The sequence below is a fragment of the Leptonychotes weddellii genome, chromosome 5, assembly GCF_054177405.1.
Source record: "Leptonychotes weddellii isolate Sample4059 chromosome 5, ASM5417740v2, whole genome shotgun sequence".
In the NCBI taxonomy this organism is placed as follows: domain Eukaryota; kingdom Metazoa; phylum Chordata; class Mammalia; order Carnivora; family Phocidae; genus Leptonychotes; species Leptonychotes weddellii.
In genome coordinates, this window is record NC_138373.1 from 86,115,680 (window position 1) to 86,131,794 (window position 16,115).

Genomic DNA, 16,115 nt, shown 5'->3' on the forward strand with positions numbered 1-16,115 from the left:
TCAAACTAATTATCACCCCCTTGGGGATGATACTGGTATTCCTTTCCCATTCTTCCCACAAGTGAGAATGCACTTATTAGAGCATGCCTGAGGTAGATAACCTGGTCTGTAGCCACTTTGAACAATCTATTTGAATCAGCTTTTCCTACCTCAGGGTTACTTGAAGGACAATGGGGATTCACAGAAAGGCATCTCTTTGGGGAAGGTAGGCCTTCAAAATTCTTTATCCATAGGAAGGGCCCAGCCAGAGCTAGGATTTCCAAGAATTCATTCAAAGATCTGTTCTTGAATTTTGTTGGTGTCCTGATATCACCATTCCATGTTCTCCACCTGAGCACGAAGTATCCTCCTTTACGCTTGTTTTTCTCTTCAACAAAGAGGTCTTCTTCCTTTTATTCAAGTCTCTTTTCAGTAATCTTCTACCTCCTGTAGAATTTTTACCCATCCAGTTTTTTCCTCTATTTTTTACCATTCTTAATCTTCCCTACCCTTCCTTCCCTAGATCCTTCTCTTCTATGTTCAAATAATGGACAAATTTTCATCCCAGAGAAATCTGCTGTTGGCTTAATTTACTTTCTCTCCCCAGCTTTATTGAGATATAATTGACATAAAGCATTGTATAAGGTGTACCAACGTGTGATTTTTAATTTACTTTCATCCATTTGTTTCTATACCTCTCAAAATGTTTGCTTATATTCTTTTCTCTCTTCACCTACACACCCTAACCAAGGTATTGGAATCTGAGATTTAGGGTCCTATAGCTCTGTTATTGAGTTGTGGTGCCTCCTTGAAGTCATTTTGTAATCTTTGGCAAATTCTTTGATTTCTCTAAGTCCCAGTTATCTCTGTTAAATATATGTCTTGTAGGATTACTTGGAGGAATAAAATGATGAGTAAGTCCCAGCATAGAACCTGGACCATAGGAAGATTCTGTAATTCAGATTTAGTGATTTTTTTTTTTCCTCCTCAATCATCTTTTTAATTTTGTTGTGACATTTTGTTAGTCAGTCTTTAGTTAAATGAGACCAATCTTCAGCACTTATTAGGAATAATTATATATAGTTTACTCAGCAATATTTACATATTTAATTGTTACCAGTCAGCTTCTAACTTGATGTTATTTTGGTCATTTTTAAAAGATACTCAAAGAAGGATTGCAGAAATATATCTATCCTCCAGAAACTACAGAAGACGTTGAAACAGAAAATGCTTTCCCACCCATAGAGGTCACACTTGAGGTTCAGAAGAATGTAATCTTTTTTGAGGATCCTATGGTTGCAAGGTGGGATGCTGAAGGTACGGCAATACCTTAATCAGCTTTGATAATTATGTAATGAAAAGAGCTATAACACAAATCCTTAAAACAGAAAATACAGTGTGTAAACTCTGTAATTTCTAATCTTACACATTTCTATGGCAACTCTAGAGTCTTTGCTTTGTTTGCTCTTGATGGAAATGAATAGGGATTGGAATTTATTTATTGAGTGTTATAACTGTTAGTTCCTGAAGTCTTAGATCTGCCATAATCTCTGAACAATTACTTATGTCATTATGTTTTAAAAAAATAATAAATTAACAAAAATATCAAAATAGTAGGACACATGAAAATTTAAATTAAATGAAAAACCTACTCTCTCCTGAAATGACTACATAATTCAGATTGGTGTGATTAAAATTTATTTTAATCTTAATAACTTAGAAATTGCAAATCTTATTACAAACAAGTACTGGAGATAGGGAGTGAGCCATTGGGAAACCCGGGACAGAAGAACACTAGCCACTTTCTGCTTCTTTATAACTTTTGATTGTGGAACCATGGGAAATTATTGGTTATCCAGAATGTGAAATAAATATCAACAAAGTCAGAAGTACCAGCAGAAATATAAGCTAATGATTTACTAATCATTAACAAATACCTCATTTGGGGTTGACTGGCTCAACTTTGAGAAGTCTTGGTCTGGTAAATTAATGTATGCAGGTTTGAGGCTGCTAGAGGAAAGAGGTATAGCTTTACTTTTAATGTGAAGCATTTTACATTCATATTTATGGAGGAATTTACTTAGTTGGTGACAGGTTGGGAACAGATCATAAAGGCACAAAGCTATTACTTAATCCATTTATGTAGTCAAAGGAGCAGAGAATTTAGGAATTTCTCTACCAGGAAGGGTAAATGTTATGTAGTTTAGTAGTTTAAACTTTTTTTATGATAGCTACAGTAATCCACATTTTTGGTTGTGTAGACATAGCCACAAGATATTTATATTCTAGAAATAACTTATGAATTAATAACAGTATAGGTCTATCAAAACATTAAATTATAAAACATATCAAAATGAACAATTAGGTAATTTCTTCCCTTCACGTTGCTTTAGGAGTTTCACTTTTCCTTTAATGGTAATGTTTTTAAATATTTACTATGTTAAAAATTATTCACATTAAATTAGTATTAGACAAGATAAGTTAGCCCACATGATTCAGGGAAATATAATGTGTAAAATTCGTCTCTGACTGCAGTAATTAGACAGCAATAATATACAACTCCAATAATTCTTCCCATGGGGAAACTTTTTTCCAGGAAATACTACAAATTTGGAGAGTTTATTTATAGGTGATACTTAATTTTTACCTTTAAAAAAATTACAATAATTTTGTTAATGTAAAAACGAAAAGAGGAATTATGAGTAACTTAATCAATATAATTGTATTTGTTATATTGAATTTAAGAGTTAAAAATAGTGAGTGGAACCCTGCATGTGAGGAGAAAGCCACGTGGAGATGGAGAGAGCATTCTAGGAAGGGAATGACTCATGTATTCCATAATTATGCTACACAATAAGAAATATAGAATAAATGGGACATAGTTCCTTCCTCTAGGAGTTTTCAAAGTTGTAGGAGAGGCAGACAGGGAAAAGCCACATAATACGATACAGTAAGGTGCATAATAGATAAAAGTGCTATGCAGCAGGACAGCAGGTCCACCTGGAGTATTAAGGAAGGCTTGTCCTAGTATGGAATATTGAAGTGGGCCTTAAGAGACTACAAGAACATTGGCATGCAAGTGTTTGTGTGGATGTACATTTTCCTTTTTCTTGCATATATACCTAGGACTGGAATTGCTGGGTTGAATGATAAATTTATGTTTAACTTTTTAAGAAACTGTCAAATTGTTTTTCAAAGTAACTGTACCATTTTACATGCCTGCCTGTATTATATGAGGTTTCCCACCTTTCACATCCTTGCCAACATTTGTGATTATTTATCGTTTTTATTCTAGCCTTTCTAGTGAGTATGAAGTGGTATTCCTGGGGTTATAATTTGAATTCCCTAATAACTGATCATGTGGAGCATCTTTTTGTATGTGTTTATTATCCTTTACTAGATCTTCTTTGGTGAAATGTTTACTCAAATCTTCTGCCCATTTTTAAATTGTGTTGTGTTTTATTATTAAGTTGTAAGAGACACAAAAGACCACCCACATATGATTGTATTTATATGAAAAGTCCAGAAAAGACAAATCTTTAGAAACAGGAAGTATATTAATGGCTGCCTGTGGCTAGAGGTGAGAATGGGAATAATTAACTATAAAATGGACATGAGGGATCTTAAGGAGAGAATAATAATGTTCTAAACTGGATTGTGGTAATGGTTGCACACCTGGGTGAATTTACTAAAAATATATACTTAACATGGGTGAATTTTAAAGTTTTTTTTAAAACAAGATGAGGAGGGGTTCTCTAAAGGATTAAGTACTCTAGGAAGAAAGAACTGCATGTGCAGAGGCTCAGCGGTATATGATGCTGTTGGGGGAGGGGGAAAAAAAAGCATAGCTAAAACCAGGTGTAGGAAGTGCAAGGGTTGAAGCCAGAGAATGAGTCTTCATTCTGAAGGCCTTATATATCATGCTGAGGAGTTTGGATTTGATCCTGTAGACAGGAAGAACCTCCCAGCAAAAGTGGCTTTTTGTAGAGGTTCTCTTCTAAATGTAAACGATCAATTGATACACCTTTGCAGTTGTTTGGGTGGTTTCATTCATCTTATTTTTATATAGAAAAAATGAAACTGTTACTCTCTTCCTTATTATGAAGGTAAACATTGGCAAACTGATGGCATCAGCAATGTCTCTTACAAATCAGAAGAGAGACTTATAACATTCAGCCTAGAAACTTTTGGCCCCGTTACCTTGATTCAGGATTCTCATATTAATATGCCATTCCAGTCATGGGAACTAAGACCACTTGATGTGAATAAAGTACTTTTGACTGTGACTACAGTATTTACTGAGATTCAAATACAAATTAAGGTAAGTCACAATTACAGTAAGTCACATGAGAGCGGTAAACCGCTTTGATGACAGTAAAAGTATGTCAAAGTAATCAGTCACTGGTGATTTACATATTGAAATATGAATTTACATATTGAATCAATTTACATATTGAAATCAGTTATAAATATATTTAAAATATACTTTGAGCCATAATTTCTAAATGAAATAGTGATTGGATAGGTAATAATGTATAACAAGTGATGTGCAAATTTGTACCCTAAAGTTAGTAGAAATAACTAAATAATAAATTAATTTAATAAATTAAATAATAAACCAATTAATGAAGCTACCAGCCTGTTGCAGTGTGACTTCCAGAGAGTTTTTGATCTACTCTAAAGAGGCTTCCTCCTTAAAACCAGATGAGAGATGTGAACTCTGTACACTTTCAAATTGCCATTTTGTGAACTTTAAAACTGGATAATTTTGCATTTGTTGTGTTAAACCTTATATGTGGAAAAAAATTATCCTTAAAAGTGGCAACATGAATAGCTATCAAATAGCTTTTGTAATTAAGTGTGACCATATTCAGTGTTCTTAGATCATAACTCATACAATGGGTGGAGACCTGAGAGATCTTTTAGTCCCTTGATTTGTTCAGATAAAGCCCCAAAAGGGTTGACCGACCGGACTGGTTGGGATAACAAGGGAGACTTTACGTGAGACTTCTCAGAGCTGGCCCAAAACATATCTGTCCTGCATTCTTTTTAATACAGAATGAGCTAAAAAAAAAAAACTAGTATGACGAACCTAAAGGCTCGAAATGGAATAATGATGTAATAATTTACTTTATCTTTCTTCTTATTGAAACTAGGAAAACCTCTGCATGTTAGCATCAATCAAACTAAATAACAAAAAGCATTCCTCTATTTTGGAAGGAAAATGGATGACTCCTATTTCTTTCATTTGTGCTTTGAAAGAAGCTGGATTGAATATCTTCCCTAGTGGACACTCTCATTTTTATGTTGTTATAAATTATAAGGTAAGAACAAATCTTTCCAAATTTAATGTAATGGACATTTAGAATGTTAGCAAGCGTTAAATATTATGTAACTCTTCAGGTACATTTTAGGTTTTCTATATTCACTTATACAGAATTATGGTTAGGAAGGAATAAATGGCAACACCAGAAATCCAGGGTTCTCTCAAGTTTAATAATCTTTCCCAAGAAAGTAAGCCTGTAGTATGATCTTCATATTGACAAATGGAGCATTATCCACAGCTGGTCAGTTTAGTGCAAAAGTAGTTAGAGCAACTTTGCATTTTGTTTATTTTCTTTCTTCTTCCAGGCTGGATATCTGTAAGATTTCTTAAAAGAGTAAATGACTCAGCAGTTTCCCAAACATGACAAATTAGGCAAAATTAAACACATAAAAGGACCACTGATATACAGAACCCACTTCCTTCTGTTTCTTGGGAGAGGCTCCCTGTCTGCATACTGCTTCACGTTACTCATAAGACTTTAGTTAAATAAGATCCTTCCACGTTAAACTGTGTTCCATGAGGATGAGGACTGTTCTTTCATCACCTATGATTCTTCTAGCACCTAGCATATTCCTTGAATCAGATGTTTAGTAAATATTTATGATATATAAATGAAGCCAAAGTAGGCTCTAATCATGAAAGATGTTCTTGGCTATAGAACTCATTTATAATATACCAGAAAATGACAATATAGGTAGACATATAACATCTGAAAATAATATCACTGAGTGTGGACATATGTAACTCAATTGCCAGTTACTCTACAAATGCTGAATGTAGTGTACTATTCATCTCAATATTCAAGAATTTTTTTTTCTGAACACATATTCTAGGCATTGTTTTAGATGCTTAGGATCCATTAGTGAATAAAACAAAGGTACCTGCCCTTGTGGAGCTTACGTTCTAGCAGAGGAGGGCAAAAATATACTAGATAATCTTATATTTTATATGGGAAAAAATGGGCAGATAGGAATCATGGGGTTAGGGCAACATACAGTATCAAATAGGGTATTGGAGGAGGGGACACTCAATGAGAAGGTAAGATCTGAACAAAACCTGAAGGTGGGGAATTTAGCCAAGTGGAGCTCAGAGAGCAAAAGGAGAAGCAAAGGAGATGATAATGGGATGTCTGTGGGGGGGGATGTCTGATCAGAGAGGCCCTTGTAGGTCATTGTTAGGACTTTGGCTTCTCTTCTGAGAAGAGAAAGGCAACACCATTGCCCTGTTCTGACAGAGTCATCATATCATCTGACTTACATTTTAAATGGATTTTTCTGTGTTGAGAAGCGACTGTAGGAGGCCAAAGATGGAAGACTTGTTGAAAGGCTCTATGATCAACTCTATTTGTTTTTATATTGACAGGATCCTTTAGTAGAAATGAAAGCTTATCGACAACTGGCCCTGTTAAGTTCTGCTTTTGCATTTGGTTGGAGCAAGTGGAATATAGTATGTAATTCAAAAAAAGTTATAGTTAAGGTATAGTATGCAAAAACCCATAAAACTACTTTGTCCTCCAAAAGAAGATACTCAAAAGCTAAATGGATATAGGCCGTGGTTTCTCCTCTTGGAAAGGTGAAAAAAATTAACCTCCGAAATAGTTTTAAAACTTCACTTTTGTTTATTTTGTCAAAGATATAAAACCAAACTATATAATGGTTATGCCTTCATTGTCCATTATGGTATCAAACACTCTTGACTTCAGGCTAGCGTCCTTATAACTCTTTACATCAACACGAGAACAGATGGAAGCTTTTAATGTGAATATATCTATGATTCACAAACTTTTTCCTCAGAGACAGGCCTCCAATTTAACATTTGGCACATTTACTACTGCCTGATGAAAAAGATACCAAATTCTAAAAGCTGATGAATGTTTGTTTTAGCATAAGTGAGCCACCATATTTACTTGTGTGTTGTGTGTTTCTCCCACTCGAATATCAGCTCCGATTTTATTGTTGCAACTGTTAATATGTTTTTTCTTTGTTGTTATATCCCCAGCACCTAGAACCTTCCCTGCACCTGGTAGCTACTCAATAAATCTCTGTTGAATGAATTAATACATTTTGATAAGCTCCATACAAACATGGTTTAAGAAGAATGGTTCTTTTATATTAGCAATTTTGGGGACTGAGTTCAAATTATACTCTGCCAAAATACCTAAAAGAAGAGCTATTAATGGATTTCTCTAATTTTTTCTTTAGCTGAAGGAACACCTTACTGAAGAACCTACTCAGAAACCTAATTGGACCCTTTTAATGTTTAGTGGTGACAGAGCACAAAGGCTCAAGATCAATGAAGACAGTGAGGCATTCTCTGAAGCCCTTCAAGAAGAAACTGAGTTTCATTCTACTTTATATCACATGGTTAAGGATTTTGCTTCCAAAAAAGCAATGGAAAAAATTAGGAGCTCCAACTGCCAGTTTATTGACTCTGTGTGCTATATGCTACTCTCAACTCGATTACTCAGCTATTCTTAATCCCCACTGATAAATTTTATGCAGTATGAAGAATCAAGCAACTTGGAGCAAAATCAGGTATTTCTTCAATAAAATGTAACGAGTGAATATATTTCAAGAGGTTATTAAAATTTAATAAGCATTTTATACTCAAATTTTATTTTTTAAAAAGTGGGGTTCCCCCCCCCGATGAATATTTGGCCTACTGAGACTTTCACTTTTCACTCTAGGAAGACTTGAGGTTCTTTATTTCAATAAATTTTGACAAACAATATATAATACCTCCTCCTCAAAAAGCTCATTAAAAATCACAGGCAGGATTCCTCCCCATTGTATTTTAGCCAGAGAGGAAATCGCAGAAAGAGGGAATGTAAAATACCTTACAGTCCTTCTGAGACCCTCTGGTTCAATGCTATACTTTCCCAGCTAAAAATGACTAATTTACGAAGTTCAGATACTGAAACTTTAAAAACCAAGACACACACGTTAAGATGTGCTCTAGTCACACTGGTGGTGGTCCATTGTGTTGGAGTCTGGTAAATGGCCACAAGATTTGCTCTACAGACATCCAGGAGTCCCCATCTGGTATGGGAGTAGCATCCACAGACTTTTGGAAGAATCGTCCTGTGAGGAAGCTCATCAAAGCTGCAAACAGTACAATGAATGCAACAGAAAGCCAGAGTGCCTTATTCGCCTTTCTGAAGGAAGTCTTGAGATTTGTTGCCCATGAAGCTACTGTGTCATAACTATAAGGAAAACACAAATTCAGAATCTGTTACTAGAAACACTCCTTTTGCCAACAATACCAGTCAAGTCATCGATCTGCCCTACCTACCACAAACATTGCCTTATAATAAGCTACATAATGTGACCTGCTATCTTGGTTTGGGCCACAATTTGCCCCACTCCCACCCCAATAATTTTTTAGAATTAAAGAAATGATTTAGAGTTAAGAAATGCTATGGTGATGATCTGAAATTTAGGTGACTCGGGCATTATTTAACTCCTAACAAGAACATTTGAGTATTTATCTCATTCTTTCAATCAGGTAAGGCATCTTAAATTCCTACAGTAGTAGAAACAAAAATGTTATTTATTGAGTAGAGCATGATATGTGTGTATATACATATGTCACTTATTTCTCACCATACCCTGGACTTGTGCTATATTGAAATTTAAACTATTTTTAGTTTAAGAAAGGAGACACACAAGAAAAGCCTACTATAACATCAACTAAGTCTTAGCATTTTACATGTGCTACTGTTGTCGTCCCTATCTTCTAGATGAAGAAATTGCCGCTCAAAAGTAGATGAACTTGCCTAGGCCCCTCTGCTCCAGGACCAAGTTCCTAACTGTGACCTGTCACTGGTTCAGGGATAACTCCTGTAGACCATGTGAAGTTTGTTTTTTTTATCTTAAATTTAACAATTTGACAGGTCTTTTAGTACTTTGACTAAGATTAACCTGTTAACCCTGCCTCATCTTTCCCCATTCCACAAAAATGGTATCATTAGCAAGCAGACAACTTACATTGAAGATCCATCCCATTTTGATGGATTATTTCTCCTTTCAGAAAGACTTGGCTTCCTTGTCCTTTCTACTGTTTCTTCTCCAGGTGGTTCTGAGTCATCTTTAGTTCTGTAAATAAGTATTATGTTTAAATGTTTGAAACTATGGATAAAATACCAGATTATTTAGAAAATATTGCTAAATTTTATTGTATTACTAAAGAGGCTCTCAGGTATTTGTTTTGCTTTGGAAAGATGTGCTATATAGTTCTAAAATCAAATTCCTAAATTTTTATTTATAGGAATTTAATTTTAAAAACTTGCTATATTTAGAAAAATGTTTGTTGTAGGAAGTTGGGATACTAGCCAAAGGATAAGTAAAAAGGAGAACTTTACAAAGAACATGTAGAAGTTCGTCAGTTATCACCACTCATATTATAACTGGTATTATTAACCTGTGATTTCTTTCTCTGCTTGTGTATAGTAACTAAACTTTAAAAAACAAAGGTGAATATTTCTTCCTCTGTATTCTTTTTATTCAACATATGGTAAAATTTTTCTCCTTCTACCCCTTAATATATTAACAGTGGATTTTATGCTAAACTGGAGTAATATCAAAGTGTCATTTCTTCTTTAAAAATCTTAATTTTAAAAGTGTTTATTTAATGAGCTGGGAAATAGAAATTGGACCAAATATATTTTAAATAAAATCATATTGTCTAAAGAGTTTTTCCTTTAACCTCAACATAATTTGTTTCATTACCATGTTTACTGATGAGTTCCTAGTTGGATTTGAATTTTGAAATTCCAAGCTCATAATGCTCTCACTATTACCAAAGGCAACTGTTTCTCAGAGGTTTGTTTTTTTTTTTCCTTCCTTCTTGGACATCTATAGGGAATGTATGTGGCTAGTTTTCATTTTTAAAGGAAACCTGGCCCAGGGTGCCTGCATGACAGTTGGTTGAATGTGGACTCTTGATTTGGGTTCAGGTCATGATCTTGGGGTTGTGGGATCGAGCCCCACGTTGGGCTCCACACTCCGTGGGAATCTGCATGTCCCTCTCCCTCTGCTCCTCCCCCAACTTGCATGCTCTAAAATAAATACATAAAATCTTAAAAAATAAGGCCCAAAACACTGAATTCTTGTAAGATTCTCAAGATTTCAGTCTTTTGTTCGCTAAGACTTCTCAGTAGAAATCATACCATACCAACAAAAAGCAAAAAATATTGTAATATTTTGAAGAAAACTTGATTTTTTTTAACCCAGATCAGAAAAATCCATTACGTTAACTCTAAATCTGAAAATGGTTTTCAGCACATGCAGTACGCTCCCAGGATTATTTTAAAAACAAATACAAAACCTGAGGGTAGGCACTATGTTTTACTCATCTTTATACCCCTTAGGATTGAGTTTAGTATCTACCACATAGTAGGCAGGTATGAACATGTATAAAATGAACATAAAATCATTTCATTAAGATCTCTACAGATGAGGAAACGGAGACCAAATAAAGTTAAACAATTGGTCCAATGTCACTCAAGGACTTAGAGGCAACATTTCTTCATGTCCCTCCTCTGCCCTCTACCTATTGCTATACTTCCATAGCAATATAGAGTTTTGTTTCCCCTACTGTTCATTTACATAAAGAGAAGACAGAGGTATATACAGTGCACATATATTACATATGTGGCTATATGTTATATACACATATGTTACATATAATTCATGTTTTGTTTTGTTTTTTCATCTAAGTAGATGGACATTTTACTTCTGTGGCTCTTTATTGACCTTTCTCCCTGATGACCAGATACCTATACAGGAAAAAAATAATCTTCACAATTCTGGCAAATTTCAGTGTCTAAGACCTCAAACCTTACAGTTTTGAGTGCTACAAGAGTAAATATATTTGCAAATAACATTTATGCAATGCACTATGGTTTATAAAAGTCTTAATTCTGTTTTGAATAATGCAGCATTATCTCATTTCCATAGAATAAAAGTGATCCCCACTACTTCCCAGCTCATGTCAGGTTAACACACACACCAAGCTTTACCTACTTTAGTTCACATTTTTCTTCTTCAGCATCTGCCCAGGAATAGGTGCTAATAAATCGATGTAATGAGGGACGGTGTTCACTCTGCTTTGATCCCAAAATACGCCTAAGTAAAGATGATTATAGCCACTTGTCAAATTAAATACATCTGTAGCCATTATCAATTTATTTCCTACTACCTAAATTAATACAAAAATTATATGTTCTATTTTTTGTTGGCACACTCACTTCATAATAAAATTTCATGATTGTACACCTATTGTATAATTATTGTGCATATACCCTGTGCAAATCAAATGTTACTTTATTACTTATTGCAGACATCTACATCAGTCAATTATAAAACAGTAGGGTTCCCAAAGAGCAACCTTAAAATTACACTTACCAGCTGCTTGACCTCCTACTGAATCGGTCATTTTCCATCCCAGCCACCTTTAAATTTCAGATGTTAAAGAAATAATGAAATACGACTTTAGTGAAGTTTATATTTTTGTTATATGAAAATGAATTTACTTTTGATTAAGAACACTTAGGAATTTGCTTACCATTCCTGCATTTCCAATATTTCTGGGCAAAGAGGCAATGGTCACCCTTCGGAGAGAAGATGGCTACCCGAAGAGGGCAAAGGTACATTTAGAAAACTATCAGTATTTTACATTGGATACGACACTAATGGATATCCTTGTACGTACACATCCCTGCATTTGACCACTGCTGAGTTAACCCGTAGACATATTTTGTTATGGCCAAATTGCCTTCCAGAAATATTGTACCAATTTATACTCTACCTTCTCCAAGACTGGATGAGTATAATTTTTGCCAAATAAAGTTTCTTGTTTAGTTTTCTGGTGACATTGAACACTTTTTTTATGCGAATAATCATGTATAAATCTGCTCTGGGAACTATATGATCTTTGCCCATATTAATGTCATTAATGATAATTCTGGCAGAAGTTTTTTTCATTGTTAATGCAGCTGAATCTTTCTTTTGCTATCATTTACTTTATGCTGAGGCTTTCCCAACTCAAGAGGAGATACATGTGCACCTATTTTCTAGCTGTTTTTTTCATGGTTCATTTTTTCCATTTAAGACATTTAAAGATGGGCGGGATATTTTGATAAATGGATGTGTTTATTTGTCAGCCTCAGATTTGCATAGGAAAATGTTATATACTACTGTGATTCTTAAAGTTTAAGTACAACTTCAGGAAATAAAAAATATATTAAGTGTAGGAAATAAGCTAAAGAAGCTTAAGGTGAATCGTTTTCTTAAACCTCCATTCCTAATTTCATAGGTTAGCTGAGTATCAAGAATATCAAATTGCAATCCAAGAAATTTGGGTTCTCACCATGGTTCTGCTACTGCATGATCATTACTAATCACTTAACTTCTGTGAAAGTGCTTTTCCTCATCTATGACAAAGAGATTTGGATGGAATGATTTTAAAGTCTCTCGCTCAAAAATTCTGTGAAATTCTGATTTTCAGATTGGCAAAAACTGCTGGTTGACTCCCAATATTCCATTTCCCCCCTTTTTATTTGGTAAAGAACACCTTGATTTTCAGTTAGGCACAAAGCCTCCAGAAATAAAAATGGATTTTCTGGTCTTTCAACCAAGAATGACAAGGAAATGTTATTTGGGACTTCTAGGAATTGTCATTGGAGGGAGAGGGAACACTTGTTTTTATGTCTTCCTTTTTCCTAGCATGTGACTGGATGTAATGCCACCCTAGACCGTGAGGTGGAAGCGGAGGGCTGAGGGGGAAGAAGCAGCAAGAGGAGACTGGGCTCTGTGGATTTTGTGAAGCCCCTCTACCATTTTTGGACTGCCTATTTCCATCTCCAGTTTTACATGAGAGAGAAACTATCTGGCTTTCCTCTTGCTTTCAGACAAACTTGAATGATGTACAAATATAGTAAGAAGTATAAAAGTATACATATATAAACTTAAACATGCGTATGCATATCTACATAAATATACATGATTTACATTTAAAAACGCGTTGTTTCAAATAATATTTTGAAACCATCGCATCTGTAACACTTGATAGACTGTTAAGTCAACTAGTAATTACCTTGGAGTTTAGGGAAGATGAACGCTTTTTAATTTGGCAGTCATCTGAAAGGAAAAACACATTTGCACATTTGAGGAATTACATAAGCAATGTATTGCAACGGTCTTATTTCTTAACAAAGAAAAGCAATAGTCAGAAATATTTAAGACCCTAGAGACTACTGAACAGTAAAAATATCTGGTTATCATTTGGTGACTCATAACAATTACCATCTGAATACTGTCCTCTATGTCACTATATATGTCCACAGTGCTTACCCAGCACATAGGAGATGCTACATGGATATAGGCTGAATAAATGAATCCAAAACTATAGATCAGAAGGTTATCAAATATGATTACTTTTCCTAGAAAAGGGAAGAGATCTTTAAAATAATTCTGCTCAGAAAAGTTCACATTATTTAAAATAAAACTATTACAAGATTTATATAAACCTTATATTTTTAAGGTATTTCCCATGGTCTCAGATGTGTCCTTATTTTCCAATCCGTCTGCCAGCTTACTATGCCAGAGTCATTCCTTCTTCAAGAAATAGAAAACCATTGTTGATGAGAGTGGCTCATTTAATTTATTGTGCTTTGCTTTGTGTGTGGAGGAAGAGCCAATTCTAACATACCCTGAGTAGGAGAACATTAGAGTCAACTCAATGGGTTGGATGAAATATATTCTCTCATCTCAGCAATCTAAATTAATTTAATGAATTTTTGGTGTCATTACCAAAGAATCCTCCTTGTGTCCCAACCTGTTTTCTTACATTTTACTTGGGGCTATATAAATAACAGGATGAGTTATTATTCTAACATAACCTTAACCTAAGAGTTTTATACTAAAGACATAATAAGAATTAGTAAGAGAATGAAAGAGGAGAATCTTAGAAAAACATAACTGATACCATTAAACTTTTATTACCTTCATCTTCAAGAGGGTTAAAAGACCTTTCATTTTGCAGAAGAACCTGTTTCAGTTCTTCTAATTCAGCATGCTCTTTGGCATACCTTCTCTTCAGGTTTTCTACATGCTGAATCATCACTTCAACTGCTTTACTAACCCGGCTTTCCTAGTAAAAAAAAAAAAAAAGTAAATTTACATTGAAAATATTGTTCTTGATATCCAGTTAAAAAATGATTAGACACATACATCTATCTTCACTACATCCCCAAATCTCGCTAAAATTACAATGAAGTGGTTTTGTTTGTTTTAAAAGAAGACACAGAACAAATAGAAGAGGGTATAATGAAATTTTGAAAGCCTGCTAGTAGTAGGACTAGTGGTGAATGACTAAGACCTGAAAAACCTGAACCTTAAGAAAAAGTAGGAAAAGCCTACAAGCAACCTGGGCTGCACCACAGAAAGCCATACAGGCTCAGGAATTAATGGTGCCTCTGGAATTAAATGTGAAGGTAGGTATGTGAAAAGAAATGGTTGAAAACCTGCAGAAAAAGTGATTAGAGCTGCAGATCTCCTCCCTTATTCAGGCCAACTGAGCAACTTCCCTTCACCACTTTGCTGAAAGACTATAAATGTTGGATATCTAGAGAGAGAGAGAAGCAGCCTGTGGATTGGGCAGTAACAGTTGACGGTGAATGGATCACAGAGAAAAGAATAGGTTTAGGCAAAAGTCTGTATACATATTGAATACTGAGATTCCTAGCCTGATTTCTCCTTCCAACTTGCAAACACAGGTGGCCAGGCTTATACTCACAAAGCAGGCAACTGGAAGATTTTCCTCTGAGGAATCTACGTAGCAAGATAAAAGTCTTAAAACTACTGACATCAAGAATATCCCAGTGAAACATCCCAGTTTGTGTGAAGCTCAGAGCCAATGAGAACCCTCCCTGCCCTACATACAGCTCCCATTTAGCTATATAGTGGATCATCACTAGTCAGAGGAAACCCTCTACCATGAAAGGAAAATCAACATAGAAAAAAAGCAAGCTGGAGATCAACTACAGAAAAGCTTCAAGGGAAATAGCAATATCTTCAGAGAGTTAAGAATAAGTATTACATCCATGAAATAACAAGATAAAAAAACTACATGCTAAGAATAAAAAGAATCTAGGAATTAAAAATATGACAAAAATACATAACTCAATAAAATAGTTTCAAGGTAAGGTTGAGGAAATCTCCCTGAAACTAGAGCAAAAAAATTGAAAGGCAGAAAAGAGATGAAAAAGGACCTGTTCAGGAGATCCAACAGACCAAGAACAGGAACTCAAGAAAGCATAGAAAATTCCACAAAATGTGGAAAAGGAAATAATTCAAAAAATCTCTAGAACTCAAGAACATAATTTGCCAGGTTATATCCATTCAGGGTCTAAAACAGTACATGAAAATAAACTCAAATTTTAGTTGACATATAGTGTAATACCGGTTTCAGGAGTAGAATTTGGTGATTCATCACTTAGCATATGATCCCCAGTTGATCACAAGTGCCCTCCTTAATACACATCACCCATTTTGCCCATCTCCCACTTACCCTCCAGTAACCCTGTTTGTTCTTTACAATTGAGAGTCTCCTTAATGGTTTGCCCCGTTTTTTTTTTTCTATTGCCTATGTTCATCTGTTTTGCTTCTTGAAATCCACAGATGAGTGAAATCATATGGTATTTGCCTTTCCCTAACTGACCTATTTTGCTTAGCATAAAACCCTCTAGCTCCATCCACTTGGTGGATGCACCAGTTTGCATTACCACCAACAGTATGAAAGATTCCCCTTT

The 16,115-nt window shown here is 34.8% G+C and overlaps 2 protein-coding genes across 2 annotated transcripts in view; one reads left to right on the forward strand and one right to left on the reverse strand.

The window, feature by feature from the left end:
• Nucleotides 1–9,877, forward strand: part of DNAI7 (dynein axonemal intermediate chain 7) — a 42,731-nt gene extending 32,854 nt beyond the window's left edge. Inside the window, exons 8-12 of the mRNA XM_081818940.1 lie at nt 1,140–1,296; nt 4,086–4,300; nt 5,136–5,303; nt 6,668–6,781; nt 7,507–9,877. Of these exons, the coding sequence (XP_081675066.1) occupies nt 1,140–1,296; nt 4,086–4,300; nt 5,136–5,303; nt 6,668–6,781; nt 7,507–7,782 (930 nt within the window). The 3' untranslated portion in view covers nt 7,783–9,877. The remainder of the gene's footprint in view (nt 1–1,139; nt 1,297–4,085; nt 4,301–5,135; nt 5,304–6,667; nt 6,782–7,506) is intronic.
• Nucleotides 6,904–16,115, reverse strand: part of IRAG2 (inositol 1,4,5-triphosphate receptor associated 2) — a 118,446-nt gene continuing 109,234 nt past the window's right edge. Inside the window, exons 34-40 of the mRNA XM_081818941.1 lie at nt 14,308–14,455; nt 13,400–13,443; nt 11,870–11,932; nt 11,710–11,756; nt 11,329–11,430; nt 9,292–9,399; nt 6,904–8,507 (exon numbers count right to left, since the gene is read on the reverse strand). Coding sequence (XP_081675067.1) covers nt 8,264–8,507; nt 9,292–9,399; nt 11,329–11,430; nt 11,710–11,756; nt 11,870–11,932; nt 13,400–13,443; nt 14,308–14,455 — 756 coding nt within the window. The 3' untranslated portion in view covers nt 6,904–8,263. The remainder of the gene's footprint in view (nt 8,508–9,291; nt 9,400–11,328; nt 11,431–11,709; nt 11,757–11,869; nt 11,933–13,399; nt 13,444–14,307; nt 14,456–16,115) is intronic.